The sequence below is a fragment of the Apteryx rowi genome, unplaced genomic scaffold, assembly GCF_003343035.1.
Source record: "Apteryx rowi isolate R43461 unplaced genomic scaffold, aptRow1 scaffold_193, whole genome shotgun sequence".
In the NCBI taxonomy this organism is placed as follows: Eukaryota; Metazoa; Chordata; class Aves; order Apterygiformes; family Apterygidae; genus Apteryx; species Apteryx rowi.
In genome coordinates this window covers 83806-110877 of record NW_020448230.1, presented here as the reverse complement: position 1 = coordinate 110877, position 27072 = coordinate 83806, and the positions used below count along the sequence as shown (strand labels likewise).

Below are 27072 nucleotides of genomic sequence, written 5' to 3'. Positions count from 1 at the left end.
TCTCCTCTAGGCTGAACAGTCCCAGCTCTTTCAGCCTCTCCTTGTAAGTCAGATGTTCCAGTCCCTTAAACATCTTTGTGGCCCTTGCATGGACCCGCTCTAGTATCTCCGTGTCCTTGTACTGGGGAGCTGGGCGCTGGACCCAGCACTAGAGGTGCAGCCTCACCAGTGCTAAGTAGAGGGGAAGGATCATCTCCATTGACCTGCTGGCAAAGCTCTTTCTAATGCAGCCCAGGAGGCTGTTGGCCTTCTTTGCTGCAAGGGCACATTGTTTGCTCATGTTGAACTTGTCCACCAGGACCCCCAGGTCCTTTTGTGCAAAGCTGCTTCCAGCTGGTTGGCAACCAGCCTGTACTCTGCACTTCCCTTTGCTGAACTTCATGAGATTCTTGTCAGCCTATTTCTCCAGCCTGTTGAGGTCCCTCTGAATGGCAGCACAATCATCTGGTGTGTCAGCCACTCCTCCCAGTTTTGCAAACTTCCTGAGGGTGCACTCTGTTCAGGTTATTAATGAAGATATTAAACAGTATTGGCCCCGATATCAATCCTTGGGGTGCACCACCAGTGTGTGGCCTCCTGCTGGACTTTGTGCTGCTGATCACAACCTTCTGAGCCTGGCAGTCCAGCCAGGTTTCAGTCCATCTCACTGTCCATTTGTCCAGTCCGTACTTCATCAGTTTGTCTATGAGGATGTTCTGGGAGACAGTGTTGAAAGCCTTACTAGGGTCAAGATAAACAATATCCACTGCTTTCAGCTTATCCACTGAGCTGATCATTTCATCATAGAAGGCTCAGATTGGTCAAGCATGACTTTCCCTTTGTAAATCTGTGCTGACTACTCCCAATCACCTTCTTGTCCTCCATGCATTTGAAATTGGTTTCCAGGAGGATTTGCTCCATTGCCTTCCCAGGGATCTAGGGAGGGTGACTGGCCTGTAGCTCCTTGCATTCTTCTTTCTGCCCTTCTTGAAGATAGGAGTAACATTTGCTTTCTTCTGGTCCTCGGGAACCTTTCCTGATCACCATGACCTTTCAAAGATGATGAAGAGTGACTTCGCAATGACATTGGCCAGCTACCTCAGCACTCATGGGTGCATCCAGTCAGTGCACATGGACTTGTGTATGTCCAGTTTGCTTAAATGTTTCCTAACTTGATTCTTCACTACTGAAGGTACATCTTCATTTCTCCACACTTTCCCACACGTCTCAGATTCTAAGTCTTGCCAGTGAAGACTAGGGCAAAGAAGGCATTGAGTACCTCCACCTTTTCTGTGAATTTGTCACCATGCTGCCCTATTCAGCAGTGGGTCCACATTTTCCCCAGTCTTCCTTTTGCTGCTTATATACCTGTAGAAGATCTTCTCTTGCCTTTCATACCCCTCACAGGATTTAACCCTACCAGATGGGCTTTGACTTTCCTAACCCTTCCTAATCCTAACTGTTTCTGACAATTTAAAAAAGATGTTAAAGGTTTTCCTTTTAAAGCATTATGATTACTGAAGACTGAAACRTACGTAGTTCTAGCTGAAGTAAGAGACTGATTGTGTTTCTGAGGATCAGCTTCTTTGAGTTTATGAAAACAAATTTTAGCAGCTTCAGTTTCCCTGTGAGAAAGCAATAGCACTTTCTGAATCCTTTGAATTCCTGTATCAGATATAGAAGAAGTATGTAGTAAACTGGGTAGAGCTGATAAGGAGCAATATTTTTTAGATTGCTTTAGCAAAAAAAACCAAACAACCCCTCCCCCCAACCCCCCCCCAAGTCTCCCCTCCTAAATCTCTATGTTGTGGTTGCCAAACACAGGTGAAATCATCTCTAGGAAGTATAGTAAGCTTTGTAGAACACCAGTGACATGTTTTGCAGAACTGCCCTGGAAGCAGTATTTTAATGTCTAATAGAGGCATTTGACAACCCTTAATGAATGCAGTAGCTTGAAAATTGCAGATATCCAGGCCTTTGGGTACAGTGTTGTAAAGCTCTCAAAAAACAAGAGAATTCACTAAAATGTTTGTCTTACATCCATGTTCTTGCTAATGGAAATAAGATCTGTTGCCTATCTTATGGAAGCATTAGCTGAAAGGCAGGTGTTAAAATAAACAACAGAAAATTCAAGTAGTGAATGAACGTAGAAGTGGTAGGACTGGTTAGAGGCAACAGAGAACTTAGGCTCCATGACCTATTTTGCAAGAATGTGTAAATATTAGAGAATGATGAAAATGATGTCATAGAACAAGAAGCCAGAAGAGTCTCCTCCTGGATTTGGTTTCCTAGCAAATACAAAACCTGAATTATATTTGAGGTTTAAGAACCTTTTGATGAACCCTGAGCTTTGAGCACAGCTGGGCTGATTTATGTCTTTGTGATTTCAGTCTGTAACAGGCAGAACTTTGGTGGGTTGTGCTGCAGTGTTGAATTTTTGAGATTTCAGATGTGAGTCATTAGCTTTTTCAACCCTTCACTTAAATCTTTAGCAGATATAATTTTTCTCCCAGCTGTTCATTTAGACATTTCAGATGAATACAGATTAAGTAAAACAAAGTAACCATCCAACCTGTTAAGAAGTGTTCAAATAAATGAAAGTCGATTCTAGTTTCAGTTCAGTTTTACTTGCCTGCTTTATTTAATGTTGTCGTTTTCAAGTCACATGTAGTATTTTTCAGAGAAAACAAAGTAGACAATATCAGAATTTCTCATAGTTAAACTAAGGAGGGGTGACCAGGCTGTGCCTTGAAGAGATTGTAGAGCTTGTTTTCATCAGGACTTGCCTCATTTTGTGTAATATGCCTGTGATAATGTAAGCTATATTTTTTGAAGTTGCTCCTAATTTGAAACATGCCAAAACACCAAAGCACATAAATCATGTAGCGCTGCTTTCATCTCAAGCGGAAGGTATATCAATTAAAACTGGAGTTAGCATGATGCAGCAGCTGCTGCTGTGATCATTTGGTAGCACAAAGACCAAAACATTTTCATGCTATTAGTCATTCTGTGCCTCCCTYCCAATTCATTTGCAATTATTTACAGTGGAATTCATAGAGGAGCTCAATGAAAAGTCCCATCGGCACATTGCTGATGTGGATACAGGTGATCAAGTGATACTTTGGGGGTGGTAACTTAAGGGCAGATAAAATGCGTTAGCCTGGCAGTGAAGATGCATCCTCTCTGACTATGTACTTACTAGTTAATAAAGTATGCCTAGGACCATGCTCTGTCACGGAGGCCAGTTGTCATGGAGAAGGCTGTGTCCGTGCTAGTAAACTCTCCTAGCCTCTCTGCAGGGTGGAGGTATTGGTTTTGGCCCAACAAAAACCTTACTAGGGACCATTCTGACAATTTAACTACATATACAATACCAGTGCCTGGGAACATTTCCTGGTAGCATTTTATTTACTAATATAGCCTCAATATCTTTCAGGATGCTGGCAATGTCATGTTTTTCATTTAAGCGATTGAAAGGTGTATTATAAGAAACTCAACATATATTTGCTACATGAGCATGAAATGCTGCATATATTGTTGTTTCATTCTCAAGTCGTGTGTGTGTGTTTAGCAATAATCTCTGTTGAAGGCCAAATCTTTCCTGACAGTTTATCAGGAACCTATGCTGCAAAATGAATCTGATAACCCAGTGCAGGCAAGACAAAAGATCTGTTCAGGCCTGATGTCAAGAGAACTAACAGAAAAAAATTTATATATACGTTCCAGGAAATATGCACACATCATTTTTGAATCAGAAAGTTGTAGTTGCACCACAATGCATATTTTACAGGAGCCCAAATGTAAATTCAGTATGTTTTTTAATTCGTACTGTGCAACGTGAAGAATTCGTGTTAAAGCAACCTTTTTATGGTAAGATGGTTTGATCTTGAAATGCAACTACAATGCATGGTTAGTGCCAAGCATATGCTTAAATAGCGATGGCATCTCCCACTGATTCAACACATAAGCTTTGTGTTCCTGAGAAATAAGCCTGGTTTTCCTGTGCAGAGCTGCATGTGTTGCACACAGAGCTTCCTCTATTTCCTGCACCCACTTTCTCCTAGGGGTTTCTTGTCCTGTATTAACCAGTTGTCTTACTGGCAGTCTGATATATGCACCCAATATCAGAACCTGTTTTCCTAAAAAAAAGTTTTTGTGTTTTTTCTGCTGCTTCATGGTGTATTGTACGAAAGATACCTGCTTGACTGACTGTATTTTGCAGACTGACTGTATTTTACAGATTTAGTGTTATTTCTAATGTGGTATCCCTAATCTCTTCTGCCAAACCAGCGTGTGCACTGAAAGTTACAGAAAACATTGTTTTGATAATAATGTACTGGAATTCTTTTAAAGAAATATTTAAGTGAGGGGAGAAGGGTAAGGGGTGAGGCATCTGTTTCCCTGAGGAGAACAACTGAAAGTAACTCTTAAGACAAAGAATTATTTTGCAGAAAGATTGAGATCACAGAAGTTCCAATTCAATGAAGTAATTTCTATTAGCAAAAGCATGGTTTTCCCTCAGATGCAGTTTTTTCTTTCTTTCTTCCTGTGAGAATGCTGATAGAAGAACACAGAAGTTACTATGTAGTGTTACAAGTTGGCAGGTAACTGCTATGTTAATTTCTAATTAAAGCAAACATTTTTGAAGAAAGACAATCTAGGAACTAGATTCAGTTTGGTAGTTAAGGATGTACCTCCTTGTAAGTGTGAATTGCAAGTGAAAATATACTTTTGTTCCCTACTGATGTAGGGCATTAATGACAATGAAAATTAATATAACAACATACACTATCTCACATTCATTCCAGTTCTAAAAGATTTATCATTTTCAGATAGTAACATCTGAAAATATCTCAATACCTAAAAAGTGACCATGTCTTTCTATTTTTTTTTCAGCTGTGGGACCTACTGCAAAAGTTACAGTTCATCATGACATATGTTGCTCCCTGGCAGATTGCCTGGGGGTCGTCGTTCCATGTTTTTGCTCAGCTCTTTGCAATACCTCATATCCTTTATAAATTTATTTTTTCTTTACTCTCAAATTCCTCTTCATGTATGTACAAAAAATTATTTACAGTGTTTGAACAAGGTGTGACATTTCTAGGTAACTTTTATTTAAAAACATGAAAATGCTTGAAGCATCACCTGGGAAATGTGGTTTTCTCTTTTGCTTATGCTCAACTCTTGCCTGCATAGGATCCGAAACCAGGAAATTGTATTCTGACCAAAACTGGTCTTATGCATGTCCACTTCACACCCAGTCACATTCAGCAGATCATATATTTCTGCAGCTCTAGGCACTGACTTTCGGTGCTTCTTGAAACTTAGTTCCACTTTGGGTGGACTTCTTTTGTATACATTTTCATTGTGGAGCTGAGAAGCATTCTCTTTTTTAACATTTCCACTATGCAGATGCGTAGAGTAAGTTGAGGATAATCCAGTGAAAAGTTTTTTGAGTAACAATGTATGTTCATCAACATTAGTGCCCTTTCCTGGGCTGATAACGTTGTTTTTGTGGATATGGAGACTTAACCATGGAGTATAATGACCCCAAAATGTTTGTAGGGTTAAAAATATATAGTGGATTTTTGAAACAAAAATTTTTCAGTTTAAAGTCTAATTCAGTTAGAAATATGATTTAAAGCAGGAGAAAGATAAAAATGAAATAAAACACTGTGACCTTAACTGATCAAACTTAACTTTGTTGGCATCTAAAGCATTTTCAGAGACTAACTTTTCATTTCTTCCTTCCCCCTAGCCAAAACTGCAGAAAAAAAAAAGTTGGGTGAACTGTTTTTAGTTCAGACCTACTGAAGAGTTTACTTGCTACTGTTTATTAGATGTCTGATTCATTATCCCTTTCATCCTACAAAGAGTAATTTTTGTTTCTCTCTTGAGTGATTTTTCCCTCTGTTCTTTGCTATGATATTTTGAATCACCTGCAGCACTGATTAACTGTGCTAATGTTTATTAATATTCAAAGGACAAACAACTTTTTTCTTTACATTTTCTTAGTGATTCCATGTCAAGGGGGGGAGATGGTGTCAGTGACACCAATTAATGTCAGAGTCCAATACTCTCTGACCAGCTTCTTTTAGATATTCTACACATGGAGGGTATAACGTTTAATAGCAAAATTTACTTATTTGAAGATATTTGAGGTTACATGGGATTTTTGGTTTAGCAGAGTGATACAGCAATATACTGAAATCACAATACAAGTGTAAGTTACACTTAGGAAAATATAGCAATTGCAGTGTACAGTTCAATCACAATATAAATGTGTTTCCCATTGCGGGTCCCTGTAATATGCTCACCGTCACGATGCTGGACATCCCCCATTGCCGGGAAGGAATATGTGGGTTGAAAGCAGCTCAAGCCCATTGCTCTCTTCAAAAATTTTGTTAGTTCTTCAGTTTTTATACTCCATGTTGGACTGAGGCATGTATACACTCCCTCCATGCTGGTCTGGCTAACTCAGGGAGACATTCGCACTCTTTCAGTAATCTCAGGGAGAAACATTTATACCACCTGTTAATCCACTCAGCTGTGATATGGTCAATTGATCCTCTCAACTGACATAGCTGTTAATCCAAAACAAAGGCTGCCCGCTGGTCCCCTTTGTGTTGAGATGAAGTCAGCTTTCTGTGCTACAGCTAAGGTCAGTCACAACCTGCCTTATCCTCTGAGCTTTATGGGGCAAAACGCCCTTGCCTATCTCCCCTGAGCCTTCTTCCAACCCCCTCTAAGGGTTTATTGGTTGGGCACAGGGAGTCAGAAATGCTTACTTTTAGGTACTTTTCTTGGCTGGCTGAATTAATTGAGTAATCTCCCTCAGCAGATAATTGAAAGAAAGAAAAAATCTCTTCTGGAGAAATTCAAAGCCTTATCTAGATGCCCTGATTTATCTTTGGGGAAATTATCCTTCACCAGGAAGTTAAGTATCTGAAGTTGGGTATCGGAATTTTTTCCAGTTCCAGACTGATGCAGGTTTTAATATAGGAAGTGTAAATGGGCAGGTAGGACAGAGGGAAATGCAGACAAAATAAACACCAAAGGGAAAGCTTCAAACTGACAATTTAGAAAAGAAAAGCATTATTTATCCAAATACTTTAAGTGATTTATAGCAAATTATTACAGAATTCTACAATGAAGAAATGATTTTCAACTCTGTCATAGATATGAATTGCAGGAGAGTCTATATAAGGTTGTTCAGCAAAACACTGAAGAACTAAGATGATTGTATTTCAATGAGTTTCCCTTTGATTGCAAAGTTTTGCACAGTGATAACTTTACTCTTGATAAAAGTACCAATTAGGCTTTGTAAAATGGAGAACAGTTAACAAAGCAGGGTTAGCTTATTTACACAGTTATTGCTGAAGTGTATCTAGACTAACTTTCTATCATTTATATTAATAATATCGTTTGTAAATGCAAATCGGTCTTTTAAGGCAGTGTTGCAATTAAGATACTGGTTAAATGCCCAAGTTACTATTCCCACAACAACAATAACTCTGCCTTTTTGTATCTGCACAGTGTTTTTATTTTTTGCTACCGTAGCCCTGCAAACAGTACTAATGAATGCATGTTGCAGTTTGCAGAGGCACTAAGCTTGCYGCTTCTTTGCAGAGTTAATTATTTGTGTCTCTTAATTGCCTAAATCACTTTTGCAAACAAGACATAAATTTTTAAATTTTAAAGTACCTCAGTGAGTTTTTACCAAAGAGCTTAGTGATATGAGAAGTTCTGCTTGCTTTAATGTGCTTGATTCAGCTGTGCAGGGTATTAAGTGAAATACGCACAGAGCTTTGCCTAGGGGAGGTTGCAGAGTCTCCACCATTAGAGATCTTTAAGGAGAGTTTAGACAAACATCTGTCTGGAATCATACAGGTATAGCTCATCCTGCCTTGCGGCTGCTAGATGGACTAGGTAACCCCTTAGAGTTCCTCCTGATCCTGTGATTCTGTGCGTTGAGAGAGTTTGCAGGAATAGAAATGGGCTTCTGACTTGAGGAAAGATCTGCTGCTTTGCTTCCTCGTGTTTAAATGGGTAAGACAAGGTAATGTCTTTATGCCCAATAAGTTACCTGCACACTGATAAAGCCTAGACAGTTTGTAGTCAAAGGTGGGTTTTATCTAGTAAATCAACAGTGAGATTGGGAAAAGAAGGATTTGTAGTTTGGTTGAATTCTGTTTATGAGAGTTACTGCTCTGGCTATTTCAGGGTTTCAGCTCTAATATCGGGGAAGGAAGCCTTCGGACGCTTAATTCTCCCATCCTCTTCTGACTGGAACTAAGCAAACTTTTTTTGGTCCATAGTAATTGCATTTAAAAATGTGATTTGGCGAAAACAAACTGTGAATTTGGGCTGAATTTACCACATAGGGGAGGCGAAATTTTGATTACTTGTTTTTAAGCAGATGTGGATTTAAACAGATTTTTAAATGATATGAATTGATTCTCAAATTGTTTTATTTCATGCTGAAGGTTGGGGTTTTTTTTCAAAATTTGAAATTTGGCCACCTTACGAAGAAAATCCACAATTCACAAAGAAACAAATTCTGTTTCTACACCATATAACCTAACAAAGATGGTGCACTGGAAAACTAGATTTGGATGTAGAACAAGAAAGCATGCCTGTAGATTTATGGCACTTTACTACTTAGACATAATTAACACATTGCTATAAAAAGAGAATTACCTATTAAAAGGAGATCAGGTACCATGAAATGGAAAAAAAACCTGATGACAAATAATTGCCCACTCTACATGTCAACTAGTAGGTAAGGGAGTTTGGTCCTGTTACTTGCTCCTATGCTATGTTTACATATATGAAACACTGAATTAAAATTACTCTTCACAAGTCAAATAGGAAATGTCTTCCAGCATGCATATGATAGAATATTATGTCTTCTAGCAAAAATAAAACTGTTGCTACTGCTTTATGTCTTTGATGCTAACAGTTCACAGTGGAGTCCTAAATATCTTAATTCATGATGGTGGTAATTTTTAAATCAATAATTACATTCAAACTCTCTTTAGAAAACTTGATATACTGTCCTTATCTGTCCTCCTTGTTCTCTTTTTCTCTTCAGCTGCCATGCCTCCTTCCCTTATCTGACACTTGTAAATACTTGTGCACCTTTCACAGCCAATGCTGGTTATGACTGCAGTGTAATGTGACAGTTTAACTTTGTTGACACACTTTCTTCCAGCTCTGTGCTCTCTGTTGTTTTTTGTACTTTCAGACTCTGAGGGCAGCTCATTTTGCAAACTCACTAATGTACTGAGACACCATTCCAAACCACTCGCTTTTAATAAGTTTGAGGGATTTGAGAGATATCTTTTGGCAAATACTTGTTAGTAGATATTGCGTATTGCTTTGAAAGCCTGGTTAGCTAGCCTTTTTTTGGAAACACTGTGTCACAAATGATGCTATATATGTAAAGACATTTATTGCAAAGTCTTAACGACTGTGGAGGACACTTACAGGGTTTTATTAGAACACACTAAACTATCAGACTGTGGTTATTGGGTGATTTTTACCTTAATTTTAGTTTGAGATGCACCTGCTCTCTGTACTTTAATAATTGCTCCTTAGTTCATGGCTTCCTTATATAGCACCTTCCTCCCAAGAGAGGTGTAAGGAAGGACAACTGGTCTGACATGCCAGCTTGGAAACTTTTTGTCCTGAGATTTCATGGAGCTGGTATGAATTAAAGGGGAATTCAATCCTAACATGTCATTAGTTTGCATTTTTTAATCATGCTCCTTTCAATGCGTGTCTTTTTCAGTATCCTTACCCATCTCATAACTTGTTTTCCAGTGATATAGAATATGAATTTACATTTAAAGTAAGCAATGGATTCAGGTATTCATTATGATATGTGTGATATTTATTATTTCCCTGTGTTTACCTTCTCATGTTGTATATATTTCAAAAAGTATGAAAGGCAGAACACTTCTTACCTTTCAACCAGCATGGAATATTAAATTGTCAGTGACAATTAACATAAAAGCATAATTCTGAGCCAGCAGGTTGTATTACAGAGGCATAGTTGTTTCTCCACATACTGGAGCATCCCAAAATAAGCAGTAATTCACAGAATGAAATACTGGACTCATTGGTATTGGAAGCAAGATTCCATTGCGGAGAACCACAAATTTCAAAGCCAGTCAGGGGGTTGGGGTCTTTTTTTTTTAATTTATTTTTTTTTTATTTTAAGCTCTTAGTGTCAGACTCTCAAAAGCCCTTTGTGTTGTAGAATAGACACTAGGTAGCTGGAAAAGGGCACTCGCTGCTCTGCTTAGGCTCAGGATGTCTCCTTGGGCAGAGATTAAACAGAATCACCCTGCTTGTAACGTGCTCCATTTAGACATGTGGCCTTCATTACAACTCTATAGAGTTGAAGAGCCACGGATTACATGTAGGTAATTGGCAGTTAGGCACTGCCTTCCTTCCTTTCCTTTCCTTTCCTCCCCCCACCTCTTTGGTAAAATTAAAAACAAAAAGGCAAAAATAAATAGTTTGAGGAGCTGCCAGAACAATGGTTTAACAGTATGATGAAATCATTTGTTTTACCTTAACTTGCAGTTTTCAGACTCTGCTATGCTTTTTTTTCAAACTCTGGCCACTTCAGTCTTTTCCACTCCACTGAGTCCATTTCTTGGTAGTGTCATCTTTATTGCATCATATGCAAGACCGGTCAAGTTCTGGGAGAAAAACTACAAGTAAGACTATTCAAAAGTTTTCTACATTTGTTATTTTTAAAGGTTGTGCTCTCATTAATTTCATTTCTGGAGGTTTTTTCTTTCAAAGATAATACTGAAAGTGTTGTAGGTCATGAGAGTTACATTTTTTTAGTCTGGATTCTGCTGTTTTACTATTTAATGGTTATTTGGTAATTTCTGCAAATATATTTAAACAATTATCAGTGTGTTACAGATGAGGTGTCATGTTGCATTTGTCGTGCAGAAAATAACAAAGCTGTGAAAAAAAATCAGTAAAAGTCTCAGTTGTCAACCTTTTTTGTCTTACTAACTGGTTTTAGCAACTAAATCTGTTAAACCTTTGGCACTAGAAGTCAGATTGCATTAATATATTTTACGTTAGCCTGTTACCATTTGAGATTTGGCAAGTAACTCTCGAAGTGATGATGAGTGTGCATTGTAATTACTTGCTACAGCTGATCTTAGAGTTTGACATAAGATTTGGTTGGTTGTGTCAGAATTTAGTTGTCATGCRTTCAGTTGCACAAGGGCATGAACTTTGAATACTGAAAAGACTGTTTAAAGAGGTTCTACTCCTTTTAGCCAGTAGGTTTTCAAAGCACTTTGTAATTGGGATCTAACAGGTTCCAAATAAGAGTAACGGAGGCAGGAAAACAATTTCCTTTCCAGATGGAGGTAGTTTTTGAGAGGGATCGTATGAACTGTTGGTCTGCAATGTTAAGGAACTGGACTCAGTGAGTAAGGGGCTTCCTTTGAGTCTTGTGTTCTGGGCTATACATAAACTCTTCCCTTCCTACTGAAATGTAGCCAGCCTTGGAGTAAATTACTGCAGCTGCAGAACAGCAGTTTGAGGCAGAAAGTGAAAAATATGTTGGCCAAAGCAGGATTTGGCCAGATCAGTGCAAAGTGTTGTGTGTTTGTCAGCACCTTGTCTCAGTATCACTGATCTATCTGAGCACCTCAAAAGAATTCAAAATAGAAATTAGTGATTGATTTTCCATCTTCCAGCAGAAAAAGTCTGATTAGTTTGAAGTTTTATTTTTGTTTGAATTTGACCTGGGTCAGTGAATGAGTATGTACTCATCTATAAAGAAGTTACTGAAACAAAGCCAAGTCAAATAAAGGGCTTTATATTTGCTTCTGAATATGATGAGATTTGTGGAAACCTTTTGTGTGGAGCTGAGTTTTGTACATTGGGGTGAGATTTTAACGAAATTCTTTCACACACATCCTTCTCTGGGTCAACAAGTTCATTATTTCACTGGAGTGAAGTTTGAGGGGAGTCATGGAAAAGTAGGAAGCTATCACTAATCCCACAGACAGCTTTACATTTTTGGACAGAAACTTTGAACCATACTAAGTACGAAGGAGAGAATAGAACATCTGCTGCATTTTACTTCAGAGCTTTTTTAAGGCATGTGACTTCTTTTCTAGGTACAAGTTAGAGAATCAAGCCTAGTAGTTGTAGGCACATCGCTGCTATAGGCAGGTTAGTATACGTTATTGTAGATGGAATTAGATGGGATTATTTTTATTTGCTTTCGGTTTGTCTAGGACTTTTGGGACAGGGGATGAGCAGAAGAGAAGATATTCAAAGGGAATTTCAAAACATGGTGCTTAATCCTTGATACTTAAATAAGGGTGGTGTCTCATTTTCAACAGTACGGACCATCTGTGACTACCACAAAGAGATGTGAAGCAGTTGGTGCTAATCATTTTTGAAAACAACACTATTTTTCTCGTAAACTATAAACCCCCAAATGTGAAAATCTAACCCTTTTAATACTTAAAATTACCACTACTTGTCCTTTTAAAACAAGCAGTAACTACAGCTTTATCTTCAGTGTGAATGCTAAAGTTAGGCTCTTTGTGAAAAATTTATGCTGTGTCGTTTGTTAGAAATTCTAGTGTATCTTTTATGCTCTTCTCACTTAAAAACCAAAAAAACACAAAAAACTATGGAAGTGGAAAGCAGCCTTGTAGAAGATTCAGATACTCATCCAAGTGAAATAAATGTTTGCCTGAACCTGTGGCATCCCACAAAATGCACATGTAATCGCTCCTCCTAAGTATATATTCATTTTGACACTAGCACTTCTGATTCTCCTTTGCCTCACTTCCATTTCAGTATTTCATTGCTCACATGAAGAACCGAGCAGAGTGAGAGTTRGACTGAAAAATTCCTGGGTCATTAAAAGGACACAGTGAAAAGACAAAAAAAAAGGCAGGGGAAGGGAGTAGCATTGTATTAAGAATAGATAAATCTTTTATAAATGGATTAAAATAATTGGATAAAGTCAGACTGGCCTTGCCTTATTGCTTTAAATCTTGATCCTTCAACATCTAAAAATTCAAAGGAATGGCATGATTGCCTGTTAGGGAACTGTAGAGATAAAAGGCTCAGGAACTTGAACAGGACTGGAAAGTTGTTCCGGTTCTTCCACTGACCATTCTTTGGACTGCAATGCCTTAGGGCAGGCCACACACAATTTTCAGGTGCTGTGAGATAAAACACAATGGTTAGTGCAACCGTTTGTGCAAAAGATGGGAAGACAGTGCATAGATTTCTTTTCTGGAGTGGATTGACAGTTGTTTCTGCTAAATTCAGCTCAGGGCATTCATGGAAAGTCAGAGGTTCCTACAGTGGAGTCTGAGATACACTCGTATGAAGCAGAATCCTCTTTTTTTTCTTTTTTCTTTCTTTTTTTCTTTTTCTTTTGCTATTTCTGTACTTACTGCCTGGCGACAAGAACTTTTGCCTAGGGGAAAACTACCTTTAATGTGCTTTATATAACTGTTTTTTGCCTAGTTTGCATACTCATTTTCAAAATCTTCCTTACCATATTGATGACTACATTAAATTATCTAATTTATATTAGCTACTCAAAAACTCATTTATGTTTATATGAAGTGACACAGGAAGTTACTTCCATGGTTATATTTTTTATAACTTAACCTTGTAATTGCACTAATCAAAAGCAGTTCTGGCAAGCAACCCTGTTCTGATTTAAAATATGATGTTTTTGTTTTTCTTCTGAGTAATAAGTAAGGTTGCTTTCTCAGAATGTCATTTCTGTTCGTCAGCGTATGCATACTTCACTGCTGTCAAGTGCACTTCAATTTTTCTGGTTTCACATAAGGAAAACTTATTTTTGCACACCCCCTTTTCACTTATCTCATTAGGGCCAACAGTGGAAAATTAGCTTCAGTTTTTGTAAAGTGAATCCAAAGTTGAAGGTTTGGGCATTAGTGAGTAAGGACAGGGTAGGGCATTACTGGAAGTGAGCTGTATTATTAGGCCAGTAGTCTGTGTGGTGAGCAACTGCTCCATCTGTTCCTTAAAATGCAGTTTTGGTTGTCTCTACCCAGTGTTTCAGAGCGCATACTTACACATCTTTTATTTCTAATATTTCTTTTAGTCCCACTTTTTCTACTGACTAAAGAGAAGTTTGATTTCTCAGATTTCCGACTGGACATCTGCCATTCCAGACGATGAGAGTCTTAGAGAATTAAGATAGCTTGCTTGTTTTTTCAAGGAGATGGAAGAACTCAAGTGGGTTAAAAAAAAAAAAAAAAAAGAAAGAAAAAAAGAAAGGTTCATCTTGACAGTAAGCAAACTGTGAAATTCCTAACAAGCTCTTCAAAATTCAGGGCTCATACTGTGCCCATTTGTGTTCTTGTGGTGTGTGCACAGGGCATGGGTGTTCTTCCCTGGAATCAGCATATGCTATTTGTTTGTAGCACGCGCATCTATACTCACTGTATGCAAGGTCTAATCCACCAATACATCACAGAAGTGAGGAATCTTTCTGGGGGGAAAGGGAAGGGTGGTTTTAAGAATAAGAAAAAATTGGGGAATAAGGAAGGAGATTAAGGAAGAACAACTTCTCATGAAACCATTTTGTTTATAGCTTTTGCTGCCGTCGTTGTTGAAGAAAGAGGGGCATAAAAGCAGAAGGCTAGCTGGCTGCTTAGGAATTAGTTGCTCCATGGGAGTCTAATTATGAGAAATTTTCTCTGAAAAAAAAAGGTTTGATGCAAGACCACTTTTTTGCTGCCAATAGCCTGTGTTCTGCTTCCAGTTTGAAGAGTCCTGTTTTACTCTTTGTTTTCACAGCTGTTGGAATGATTAGGCTGTAGATGTCAGAGAGGGAGAAAAAGAAATAGCAGTAAATCTTGTTTAATGTATAGGCAATTTAAAGCATAAAGTGTTTGTTCAAAAGCTGTTGTTTCATTCCTTTGCTTTGCTTTTTTTCTTTAATACTTTGTCACCCTGTAGCCTGGTTCTCTCCCCCTCCTCCCTTCCTCTTATCTTACTTTGTATCTTGGATATGGCAATGGACAGAATAGAGGAGGAAGTTTACTTTCATTCCCCAGTGGGTCTAATCACTGTATCACATAGAGCAGCCTGTTCTCTGCTGCAGCTGTGATTTGTCCCAGTAAACGGCAAACTGCCACCAGGAATCTGGAGATCTCTCTTCTCTCATGTTTCTTCATGTTTCTATTCTTTCTTGGTCATCTGGTTCAATGCCTATTTTTGGGTAAGGCACAGGTTGCATTTGCTTTGGGGGGTCTCTAGTGAATTACTATGTGGTGTAAGTAAATTAGTTAAGTGTCTCTAAAGAGGCTGTGATTAAATTGCTAGTTATCTAAGAATGGTATTACCAGTAGCTTTTCTGTATTTGAGAAGGTGTGAGCAGGTCTTTCTTTTCTCCATCTTTTTAAATATATCACAGTTTATTGTTCTAGCCATTGTGGTCTGGAAATAGCCACCTGTAATGTTAATATAGCTGGGAATGGAAAGTGAGGAAAACCTGCCCTACCTCAGATTTCGTGCAGTTGACATTTTACTACTGGCTCACTTCACTTGTCTTTCATGGACAGCCTGCAGGTGGAATGGGAAGAGTTTTCCCAGTGTGGACATAATTAGAATTGACCCCACATTATGCACACTGTGGGAAAGGAGTTGTGAAGTGTACCCATCTGCTCCCTCCCTTTTTCCCATAAAATAACCAGCCGTCCACTTCCAAAAGCTTATTTTAACACGTCTGAGTTCATCTGGTTTCTCTGTGAGCCTGCCCATCTGGTACAGCTGCTAAAACCTCTGTTCAGGATGCAAAAAGCCATTCACCCATATCTGTCAGTAGGCCTTGTTGGGAACTGCAAGTTCAGACCTTTCATGTTCTCCTTTTAAGAGCTGGAGTCTTTTCTTACCATACTGTTTGATTTCTCACATGTTCTTTGACCTCCATAGTTGTGTTTACAGAGGAACAACTGCAGCAGATGTTTATAGTTCAGTAATCTCTGACATTGATTTATACTGAATACTTTAAAGAAAGGTACATTAACCTCTGAAGTGAACAATTATAGCATACTTTAAGCACAGGAGAACCTTTTCCCCTTAATCTGCAGCAGTTAGCATTTGCATTATTTCCTCAAATATCATTTCTGCAATGTTACGTTCTGACTACTGCCACTGACTATTCTCCTTACTTAGAGTTCAATCTTTTCTGAATACTACCAACCTCCTTGCCTCCCAGCCACATTACAGGCCTGAGTTTACAGTTCACTGCAATCTTTTTAGTTTCTTCTTCTAAACTACTTCTAGTCTCTCAGGTAATTTCTGTTTGTGTCTCTGGCTGCTTCTGTTTCTGCACCATTTTATGAACTCAGCAGAAAGAAGCACTGTATTCCAGTTGTGAGGTATTACTGTTGAACATACTGAAGTTGTAGCTCTTCATTATCAGTTATTACTCAGTTTTACATATGTTAGCCCCTTTGATGACCGTGGCTCCTTTAAGAGAAGTCTTCATTGAGTTGGTCTCAGAACTCCTCCAGGTTTTTCTTGAGCGTTAAGTTAATTTAGAACTCAGCAAAATAGTATAAATATTTTTATAAATAGTATAAATATATATAAATATTTTATATAAATAGTATAAATATATCAGTAGATAGATAAAACCAAAATGGGTACTTATAAGTGCCCAGGAATTGCAAGTCAAAACAAATGGGATCAATGAAAGAATGTTTTTTAGTTCAAATCTTCAAATCAGGATGGTTGTCTGGTCCTGTTCACAAAGCATGTTGAATTTGGTGAGAGCCTTTCTGATGATTTCAGAGGGATTTAGATCTCTGAGCCTGCAGCCTAGCTTGATACTAGAGGATCCTTCAGCCTAGTTCAGGTGCCCTTGGCTCTGGCATTCTTACTGCCTGCAGCGGTGCTCCCTGGCTGGCAGTGACGCAAAAGCTGACACATTAGCAAACTGTCACTTTTTCTCCTTCGCTACTCTTTCCTTATAATTAAAAAATTTCCCCAGTGAAGATGTTTTTTGGAAAAAAAATCTGTTGCTCTGTTGAAACAATGAGTATAAACTAATCTTTGGGAGCTTGCACCCTGTTCTCCAGGTGCACATGTGGCAACAAGGAGCATCTTTCTCTGTCCTTTGGCCTTTGTTCTTCATGAGACCCCTGAAGTTGCAAGTTATTCATTAGACTTACTCATTTGACTATCTTCTCAAGACCCTTCCCTCTTTCATCTCTGCTGAAGTGCCTACATGTTATACATGTTCACATTACACACAATCAGTACTGCCCCTGGACTTGGGCCTGCAAGACCTGTCTGGTCTGGGAGTCTTTAGTCCCCTTCAGTGGGTGCGTAGGACTTTGGGCAGTGACAGAGCCGCAGCGTTCAGGGGAAGGAGGTGTTGCTTCAGGYAGAGCTCAGGAGAAAAGAAGCCCTATGAAAAATCATGTTCCCCTTAGTGTGTTAAACTGTGATCTTGTCCTTAGCAAATGACCTTGTGTGCCTGTATGCCACTTTGGCCACTTGCTGTAACACAGAGGCATGCATATCTCCTCTCCACCCCAGCCCTTACTTCATCACTTGACCCCATGTGTGGAGTCACACAGAACTGGAAGAATTCTGAGGGCTATCTGGGATTGGGTAGGTGAGAAGAAGTAGGCATCTTCAGTGAAATAGAATTGGTATTAAAATAAGTGTTTTCTAAGTTGCCAAGAGTTTTGCACTCAGGGGATGCTATACAAAATTTAGAGCTGTATTTTAACTATTTGGCAGTATCTCTTTAACTGATAACACCTCCTCTCTCAAATTTTGCCTGTGGCAGTCAATAAAACAAATTGAGGCTAATTGAATAGGAGCCATATGTGTGATAATTAATTGGAAGTGCATTCAAGATTCAGTGCTCTGTAGTTCCCTGCCGAGTTAAAGATGCATTCACAACTCCAGTTCACTGAATCATTCTAAGAAGACAGAGCAAAGGCAGAAAGGAGGCATCAGAGAGAGAATGCATGCTGAGGCCAGGCAAGAACACAAGCAGAGATCAAAACCACAAGCGAGATAAATGAAAGGGGAAAGGGATGGGCAAAAAAGGAAAATGCATGCAGTGAAAAATCTGAGAGGATAATGCAACAGAAGTTCATAATCAGGAACTGAAATCACAGACCTATAGAAGAAAAGAAATCCTAACCAGGATAGAAGAGGGTTATTAAAGATATTTGGAAAGGAGAGCAGCAACAGGGCATAAGAGAAAGATGAGAATGGACTAAGAAGTAGAAAACAAGTAATATTGGGCTTGTATGGATATACAGTAGCACTCAAATTTTGTAAGCTGTTCTTCTGATGCTTATCTTCCAAATCATGGAAATCTAATGAGGTCAAATGAACTCGTGAAGTTTCTGTCATTTTTAATATTGGAAATCTGTTGAAACTAAGTTGTTTTTCTTTTGGTTTTGACTGAATTTCCACAAGAATAGGTGCTCTCAAGAAGTGTTCATCTCATTCACATGGATAATGTAGCTCATATCCTGTTTTAAATTTAACTGAACCAAACTTTCAGGATTAAGTTGAAATTCAGAGCGCTAAACTGAAACCTTCCCTTCAAGAAGATGGTTACTCGTACAACTTCTGTCAAGATGTAAAGACAGGGGGAAAGCTGAGATTGAAGAGGAAGTGTTCAGTAAGTGTCACTTTTTTAACTGCAGTGATGTGTAAATTATACACAGATAGCAACAGGGAATAATTAATACTATGCCTTGCTGTGTCCTTACATACAAGGGTATATACTGAGCCCAAATTGCTAGAGGGCTTAGAGGGGCAAATTGTGCAATGTCTCTCACTTCTTTTAGAGATTATGCAAAGTGTAGAATTATATCACTATTGCCACTGAGAATTGTCTCTGAAGCCTTGTTGTCACTGGGACTAGATAAATACTGGATAAATGCTAGAGAAATATATTTTTTTATCCTTTGACTTAGCAATGTTTGCTCTCAAAATACCATCTAGTTCAGGCATGGATTGGAGATTTTTTCAGTCTGATGAGTACTGTAGAGACTACCATAAAGGCTGCTATAAATTAATGTTAATGTTAATTATTAATGTTCTCCATCGTCCTTGTCTAGCAATGAAAAAAAACACAGGTATTAAAAATTTATCCCTGCTTTAAATTTGATTTTGTGCAATTTCACAGTAGCTGTAAAATTTTTGTTGTTCTTCAGTGCAGTGTCGCTGATGCTGCACTCTCAGGTTTATGGCTAGCTTTGCTTCTGTTTTGTCGTCTTTCATCTTTTGGTGAGAAATACATATGTGCAGAACCCCATAATGATCTAAACTAGTATTTCTGATGTAGGCTTTCATTATAAGACAACACTCCCCAATCCATGTCTTATTCTTAACATTGACAAAATATGAACTCCCTTTTTGTTGTTGAAGCGTTTTGCATCTCTCTGTGTGAAATAGCCATCTTGGGCTCACTTGCTCAAGCAGCTCCCAGCATACTGGGAATGTTTCTGCTCTCTGATTTCTCTGTCCTCACCAGAACCTTTCTCATCACCTCCTTGCTACTCTCCAGGGCCTTGYGATTTCTCAGGCCCGCAGTGGTCTGTCAGTGTCTCCAAAATAGCCAGTGCAGAGCCCAAGTGAATTAGCCCCAGCAGAGCGCTTTACCCAAGGCTGAGCACAGCACAGCACCTCTCCTATAATGTCTGCATGGCTCACGATGGAAAAAACAGAGGACTAACACGTACCTGCAGTGTTTCAGATGCATGTTTTGTTTTTTGTATGCATGTGTGTATAATGAACACATTTGCTTAATTTAAATTAAAATTGTGCCTGTGAACTGTACACAGTGAGACATAGCTGGGATGCAGTGTTCAGTGCTGAACACAGGTCCTGCAGGAATGTCAGGGTGCTGGCCCTTTCTCTCTGACCGCGAGAATGAGCACAAACATCTCTGTGTGCAGTTGCCATAATCCTCCTGCTTACCAAGCTCCTTGTATTGCTTAGTATAGAATATCTGAAAATGGTAACTAAATGTCTTTTAACAGATAAACCACAATCAGACAAGGCAAAAAAAAAAAAAAAGGAAAGGAGACAAATAAGATTAATATGGGGGTATTGATGACTTTTTAGTAAAGCATTAGTAAATACTTTAAAGTATACAAATGCTTAAATGACCTGACTTACTGATGCGTGCAGACAATTCACCAGCTCCTCTGAAATAAAGGGCAAGTGCCCAGCTAAACCTTTCAATGTCAGAGCAGGTAGGTAGGCTGTTGAATCCATGTTTGGCCAGGTGGACACCCAGCTTTTGATCTCAAATTCACACTTCTCATTTGCATCCCTATTGATTACAAGGATCTCAGGAAACTCCTCTTCAGGAAAAGGAGGCTTCAGAATAGGCCAAGGTCTTAAGTAGTCTCAGTAGTGTCTCAGCAAATGGCTGCAGTTCTGATTCTTTCCTACGCAAATTTTTGGGTTTGATTTTTTGATTGATTTTTGCCTACGCAAAAGCCAAAACAAACATAACAAGCTCCCATAATGAATTATAAAAACTTTTTAAGAAAGTAAACAAACCTTAACAGCAGGAAACATTATTGACAATAAGGTCTTACTATGTTTTAAAAGGACCCTTCAACAGCATTGTCTTTAATAACTGCAACTTTTTATGCCTTAACCCTCCCCCTATTTCCTAGCATGCAATCAAAGCCACTTTTTATTATTGCTAGATGAAACATTGAAGCAGTCAGAGGGGAAAGGGAGGAGGGGAGCATGAAGAATAAAAATCAGAGTGAGCGAATAGTAAGGACAAGTTGCTTTCCTTTTTAAGAGATCTTTCTTTGTTAAAGTGAGTTAAACCTGTGGCATGTCGTGCATGCAACTGCCCAGAAAACCTGGAAATGGTTATGCATGAAGAGCCTGTCAGCATTTGCTGTTATAATCGCACTGAAATCATTCTGTGTTTTAGTTGAAATTGATTTAAAACTAATTGGGCATCCTCACACTCCCAGTTAGTACCATGGTTTTTGCCTCTGGTGTTCTTCAAATATTCATGGATGCCTCCTTTTTCTGCCATTTCCCCATTCACCTTCCTGCCTYGCTATCTTAGCCTACTGGCTGCTGGCAGCACAGGACTTTCAAATAGGAAATGTTGGGTTTTTCTCTCCAGAATCCATGAATAATCATAGGGCTGGAGCATAGTAATGTTTCTCTCTGTTAGACTTGGCTGTTAGATGTCATGCAAAGATGGATTAAAATTCATTGGACCTAAACAGAGAAAAACTTTGGATCTACCCTAGAAAGGCATCTCTTGCATCCCCCAGAGGGGACTGCCTTGCTTTGTTTTGTTGTCTCTCAAAGTAGAGATCCTCTCCTTCACAGCAGGAGTCCTGGAAATCTTGAATTTGTGTGTTGGGGTAAAATCTAGCAACAGCAAGGCAGAAAAAAACAGCTGCAATTTCATTTTCAGCTTCTGGAATTAAGCACAGCAATGATCTGTTTTTTTCTCAGTTTGCCTGATTCTCACCGGCCCCTGTGTGTTTCCCCAGGCTGCCCGAGCCCCCCTCAGCCTTTGTTCTACCTTCTTATTGTTACTTGCAGGGAAACTGGGGAGTGAAGTAGGAAGAGAAAGTCTTTCTGGGTTGAGAAATGAGGCAGTATTTTTGCACCAGGGAAATATGGGAAGTGATTCCATCTTTTTACAAAGGGAAGCAATAATTATAATGTCATGAACAGTGCCATGCAAGCGAGTGGATTATCTCAGTGCCCATATAAATGCTGGATAAAAGAGCAGGAGCTAGATATTTCAGGAACCAAGCAGGACATTGACTTTAAAATTGCTTAGACTTAGCTGAAGACATTCAAACACGATCGCTTGCTCTCCAGGGCAAGTGCCCAAGGGCCTGCACTCAGTCTGCGTAGAATAATGCAGTTCAGGAAGAAATCCGATTACTGAGCTAATTATCACCTTGAATGAGTGGTACTGACCAAATTTAAAGCAAGAAGCCACTGGAGGAAAGCCCAAATTGCCCATTAGTCCCAAAAGTTCACTTTAGGAGATTCTAGTTGACAGCAAAAAGCCGAGGAGTAAATGTACACCTAGTTTGGTTGTTAGGTGCAGAATATTATAGTTTAATGCCATGCAAATTCCTGTCACCTTTAAGAAGGTACAAACATAGCTTTGGTTACTAATAATTGTGGAAGATTTTAAAGACCAAAATGGATTAACTGATTGAATTGATTCAAATAAACTGAATTTCAGGGCAAAAGTAGTTCACTCTTATTTTGTTTTACCAACTGTATGTATTACTCCAGGTCTTCATAAAAAATTAAAATTACAGTTCAAAATATCTGGATAAAGTTTTTGATTTTTTTTCTGGTACTATCCGAAAAAAAACAAATCTTTTCTTATCATCTCATGTCCTGGGGCCCATGTTTTCCCTGCTTAAGAAAATGATATTGTGCTTGGAATGGAAGATAAAGCCACAGCAGAGGCTGGTTTCATTTTGTTTGTGAGAGCTGTTCCGTTTCCTTCCCTTCTTCCCATTCAGGCTGCATTATCCATGTCCCGAAGCACTCCTGATTTTCCATAATTGTTTCATGCATCTCTCGTTTTTTTTTTTTTTTTTTTTTTTTTTTAAAGGCGGGGAGAGGAGAGAAATGGAGCCAGAGCTGCATGCTGGGCAAAAGGATTCCCACTTATATAGATTAGAATTTTCTGAAATATTGCTTGATTTGTATCTGTCTCAATATGCCTCAAGAACAGAAATGCTTTATGGGTTGTTAAAAAAAATGGGGTGAAGAATAGTATTGACTTGTACGTCATACTGGCACACTGATTTCAGAGGGGATGAAAGTTAATAAGGAGTCTGATAATCTTAACACATATCCATTTTGAAATCAGCAACATTTCTCTGCTGAGAATAGAAAATTGATGATTGAATTCCATAACCTAATCTTTATGCTAACCCTTGCATATGTTGTAATTGAAGGTGCGTGTATATCAGGATAGAAGAGTTCTGGCAATCTTTTTGATGTTAAATCATTCTTGTATTCAGAGTTGCCTAGAAAGCCCCCCCACACGTAACCATTTTCTGTTGCGTAGAAACTGAAAATTGCAGTTACAATAAGCTGAGCCAACCAGAGCAGGAAGATAAATAATACATCAAATTTAATGTTAATGTATGTAGAGCATATGCTAATATTAATTACAAATAATTCTAATTAAGAATCATACTCTCTCCAACTGTATTTCTTGCAGAGTGAAAACCTGCTCTTTTTAAGGGAAAATCAGTAGCCTGTAGGGAGTAGAGGCAAAGCAGTTTTATTCCTCTTCTGTCAACTACAGGGAAGCCACTGTATAATTTTTTTGTTGGTCAGTTTTCCACAGCTTTTTGGGGGAAGCTGTAGCTAGAGGCTGGATGAAAAGACTTTCTGACATTAGGAACATCAGTGGCATTCTTCTCCCTGAGCAGCATCAGCGTTAGCTTATAACTTCAGATCAGGAACTTCCAACCTGTTAAATAGTTTGTATATTGACTCAAGAAATGCTGGGAACGAATGCTGATTTGAGGAAAGCTTCAGAAGCACAGAATCCCAGGGGGAGCTTCTCTGCTGTGCTTCAAAGACTGTGGGTTTGCACCATCCTCATTTAGTGTTGTTTAACTGATCTGAAAGCCCCTCCTATAACTTAGACCCACCCTGCCTCTGTCCTCCTTGGGGTATGTCTAAATTCTCCTAGTGAGTGGTTAAATTCTAGCTTTCCAAGCTGAGTGTCCGACCACTGCACTATTCAAAATCTCCACTGTGCTCTGTGCTGCGCCCAAATTTCTCCAATGCCAGCCGGTCTCACGCAGCCATACCTCCTTCACCAGGGTTCGGTAAGGGACACTACGGACAATCCCAGGTATCTTCCTCAGTTCCTGTGCCCAGGGAAGGGCTGTCATGGCTCTTTTTCCCCACCMTAAACAGGCTGGTGGACAGATGAGTGTCACACCTCTTCCATGCTTAACCTTATGCTGATAGCAGCTTGGGCCAAATAGCTTTGTCTTTCCCCATATTCTGTTGTAACCTCATTTTCCAAGGAATGGTAGTATTTGCCTATCTGATTGACAGGACTTCTGCTAAGGTTAGCAATAGAGGGCAAAACTTTCAAGGCAGTGGTCTTAGTGAAGTCGCAAAGTACCACTCTCAGAGCAGTATTTTTAGGAAATAAAGTACATTTTCTATAGCATCCCAGGCTTACACTCATACCCTGAAGGCTTTGGAGATGCTTTGGACTTCTGGCCTTGAATATGCTTAGTCACCACAACCATCACTCCCTTCTACTGGGAAAGTGACGTTAGTAAGGGAGGCAGAGTCACCATGTGTGTGGAGTAAGACCCTGGAGTTCACTCTTTTTCAAGAGATAAGAATGACCAGGGGCTCCCTCATTGCTGCCTAGGTAAATAAGAAGCTTGTTGTTTGTTTGTTTGTTTTCTTCCATAGATGTTGCACATACACAGGAATATTCCCACACAATCAAACAAAACCCCTTGAGTCCGGCTATTTTCCTTAAGGCTTCAGAAAGGAGGAAAGACTGATTTAGTATTCTTTGTATTCAGTATTTGGGTAACACCTGGTGGGTATACTTCTGGAGCCAATTTAAATATTTTGGTATATAGTATTGTTGTGTATTGTCACAGATTCCAACTTCTAAATGGACTCTGCTACATGCTGAGTTACTTCTTACATGAATAGCCCCACAAGAAGGAAAATGGGGAAGGAAGAAAGAAAGTTTGAGGAAAAAGAGGCAGTGAAAGAGACACTTTTGTTTCATATGCTGAAGAGCTACTTTAGCAGTAGCAATACTGAATTACAATAACTGTATGTGTTTACTTGGAGTAAACCAATTCACAGATTAGGAGTTTGAACTGCATAATGATACAAACACAGGATGAGAGGATATGTTAAAAAGAAAAAGAAAAAACTTGTATTTGGGGGAATCTTGCTTAAAAAAAGAATTGGCTGTACAACATGTCTTTGTTTCCAGCACCAAAAGATCGGACCATTCCAACACAAGACTGGCAATTCAGATCGAAAAGGATGCAGGTATGGCCTGGGAGTCTGGGTATTTTGCTTGATTTGGAAAACGCGATGTATTTACTCCTTTGAGGATTTGCCTGGAAAGTTAGAGAGGCAAAGTGTTTAATTGTGTGAATGAAGCAGAGCATTTTAGATGTAACAGAGCCCTTGTTTAAGTTGTGTGCCTTGATAAGTAAATTCACTCTTCAATTATGTGGAACTGATTAGATAGCTGCTGGGCTGTGAATCTCTTGGTTAATCATAAAATTTCTGTTTGTGTGGAGTACACAGCAGACACCCTGGCTGAACTCCAAGGTCAGTCTTGGTAAGGGGAGTATTTTGGAAGAAGGAAGCAGGTGATACTGCCCCTACAAGTAAGCAGTTTGGACTGACAGGTATCTCCTCTTCCCTGGGGAGAAACCTTTCTGGAAAAGGCAGAAAGTGAGGGAAGGGAAATCAGAAAATTTGCAGGAGGAGGTAAAAGAAAGAAGGAAAGCCAATGGGCTTCTCTTCCAGGTAATGACCCGTGAAATGAGCTCTAATACATGGCAATCTAAAACACCTTCCTGGACTGCGCCAGGTAATTCCTGCGAGACTCGAAATGGGAGTATTTTTTGACAAGTCAGTGGACATGGAGAGCATGTGATAGCTCACTTGATGCTGTTCATCATCTGGCAGGACAGAGTCCTTTCCAGGAGAAACCGTTATCAAAGTTTCATGCCAAATCCTGGTCCCAGTAAGAGAAGCCAAGATTTCATATCTGCAGCTGATTTTATTTTACCACCAAGGTGTCAGGGGCTTGTACTGTGGAGGTAGAAGCTTACATTGTAATTAATGTTGTTACATTGCATTTTTATCCCTCCTTTTTAAGCATAGCTGTTACATCAGCAGCACAAAAAATATACATCTTTAAGCAGAAATGAATATAATCCAAGGTGTCCAAGATGACAAGAGAGGTATTACCAGTTCAAGGCATATATAATTCTCTTTCATTATTTATCATTTTAAGGCAAGGAGTTAAGATGTTTCTCAGGTCCATTCCATATTTGGATAGCAATCACCTTTAGCATTATTATAAATGCTAATGATTATTTAATTATGTTTTAAAACCCACTGCTCAAACAAAACATTTCTTTTGTGCGTGTGTACTTAAAAGCTTCCTTTTTTGACTAATCTAAGTTTTCACCAAACATACCCCAAAAGGTATATAGCTGAGTGTATCTGTATGCGTGTACGCACCTGCACATACATACCAGGTCTGGCTGCGTGATGGCCACAGTGATGAGGGGCTGTGCAGTAAAGTGTCTACTSCTCTTCTTGTATGGTGGAGCAATTTGTAGGGGAAGCTATAGCCTTTCATCCTCTCTTTTTTTCTCCATATTAGATCTGCTCCCAAATATGCACATACATAAATATGCATGGGTACCTGTACATCTATAGCCACATACACTCTCACATACACATATGCATCTCCAAGATGCTGGTTTGTATGTGTATATCTATTCATCCACTCACATTTAAAAAGTATTAAAAGTAAACCATTGGTGCATTATAGAAAATAAATATAGTTGTCATATCAAGCATATATATCATATAAAAGAGTACAAGCACACCAACACCCTGTTGGATTATGTGGTGCTGTGTTTGCATTTATGAAGGATTTATTTCTTTTCTCTAATCATCATAAAGTGCTAATTTTGTTTCCATTAAATGCCATAGACCTTTATGAGTTTTTCATACTGTTATGTGGTATTCTATCACCCAGACAGTTGGTCCAAGCAGTGTATATCTGGACAGCTGAAACTAGTTTTTAAAGAGAGTGATAGCAATTCTAGTGGTGAATGGCCCTTGTTTCGTTCTTTCTCAATATACTAAGTGTATTCTTTTAAATACATGTCCTCATCTTAAGTACCCATCAGACACTTCATGGAGAAAGATTTGTAAACATTCCTGGAAGAGTCAAAGAAACAGCTCCCAGTGAAATTACTGGAAGCTATGTGACCAGAT

The 27072-nt window shown here is 38.9% G+C and overlaps 1 protein-coding gene across 1 annotated transcript in view; it reads left to right on the top strand.

Annotated features, from left to right (window-relative positions):
* Positions 1-27072, top strand: part of PCNX2 (pecanex 2) — a 166362-nt gene that overhangs the window by 100988 nt on the left and 38302 nt on the right. The window contains exons 24-26 of the mRNA XM_026062780.1: positions 4876-4984; positions 10580-10709; positions 25034-25092. Coding sequence (XP_025918565.1) covers positions 4876-4984; positions 10580-10709; positions 25034-25092 — 298 coding nt within the window. The remainder of the gene's footprint in view (positions 1-4875; positions 4985-10579; positions 10710-25033; positions 25093-27072) is intronic.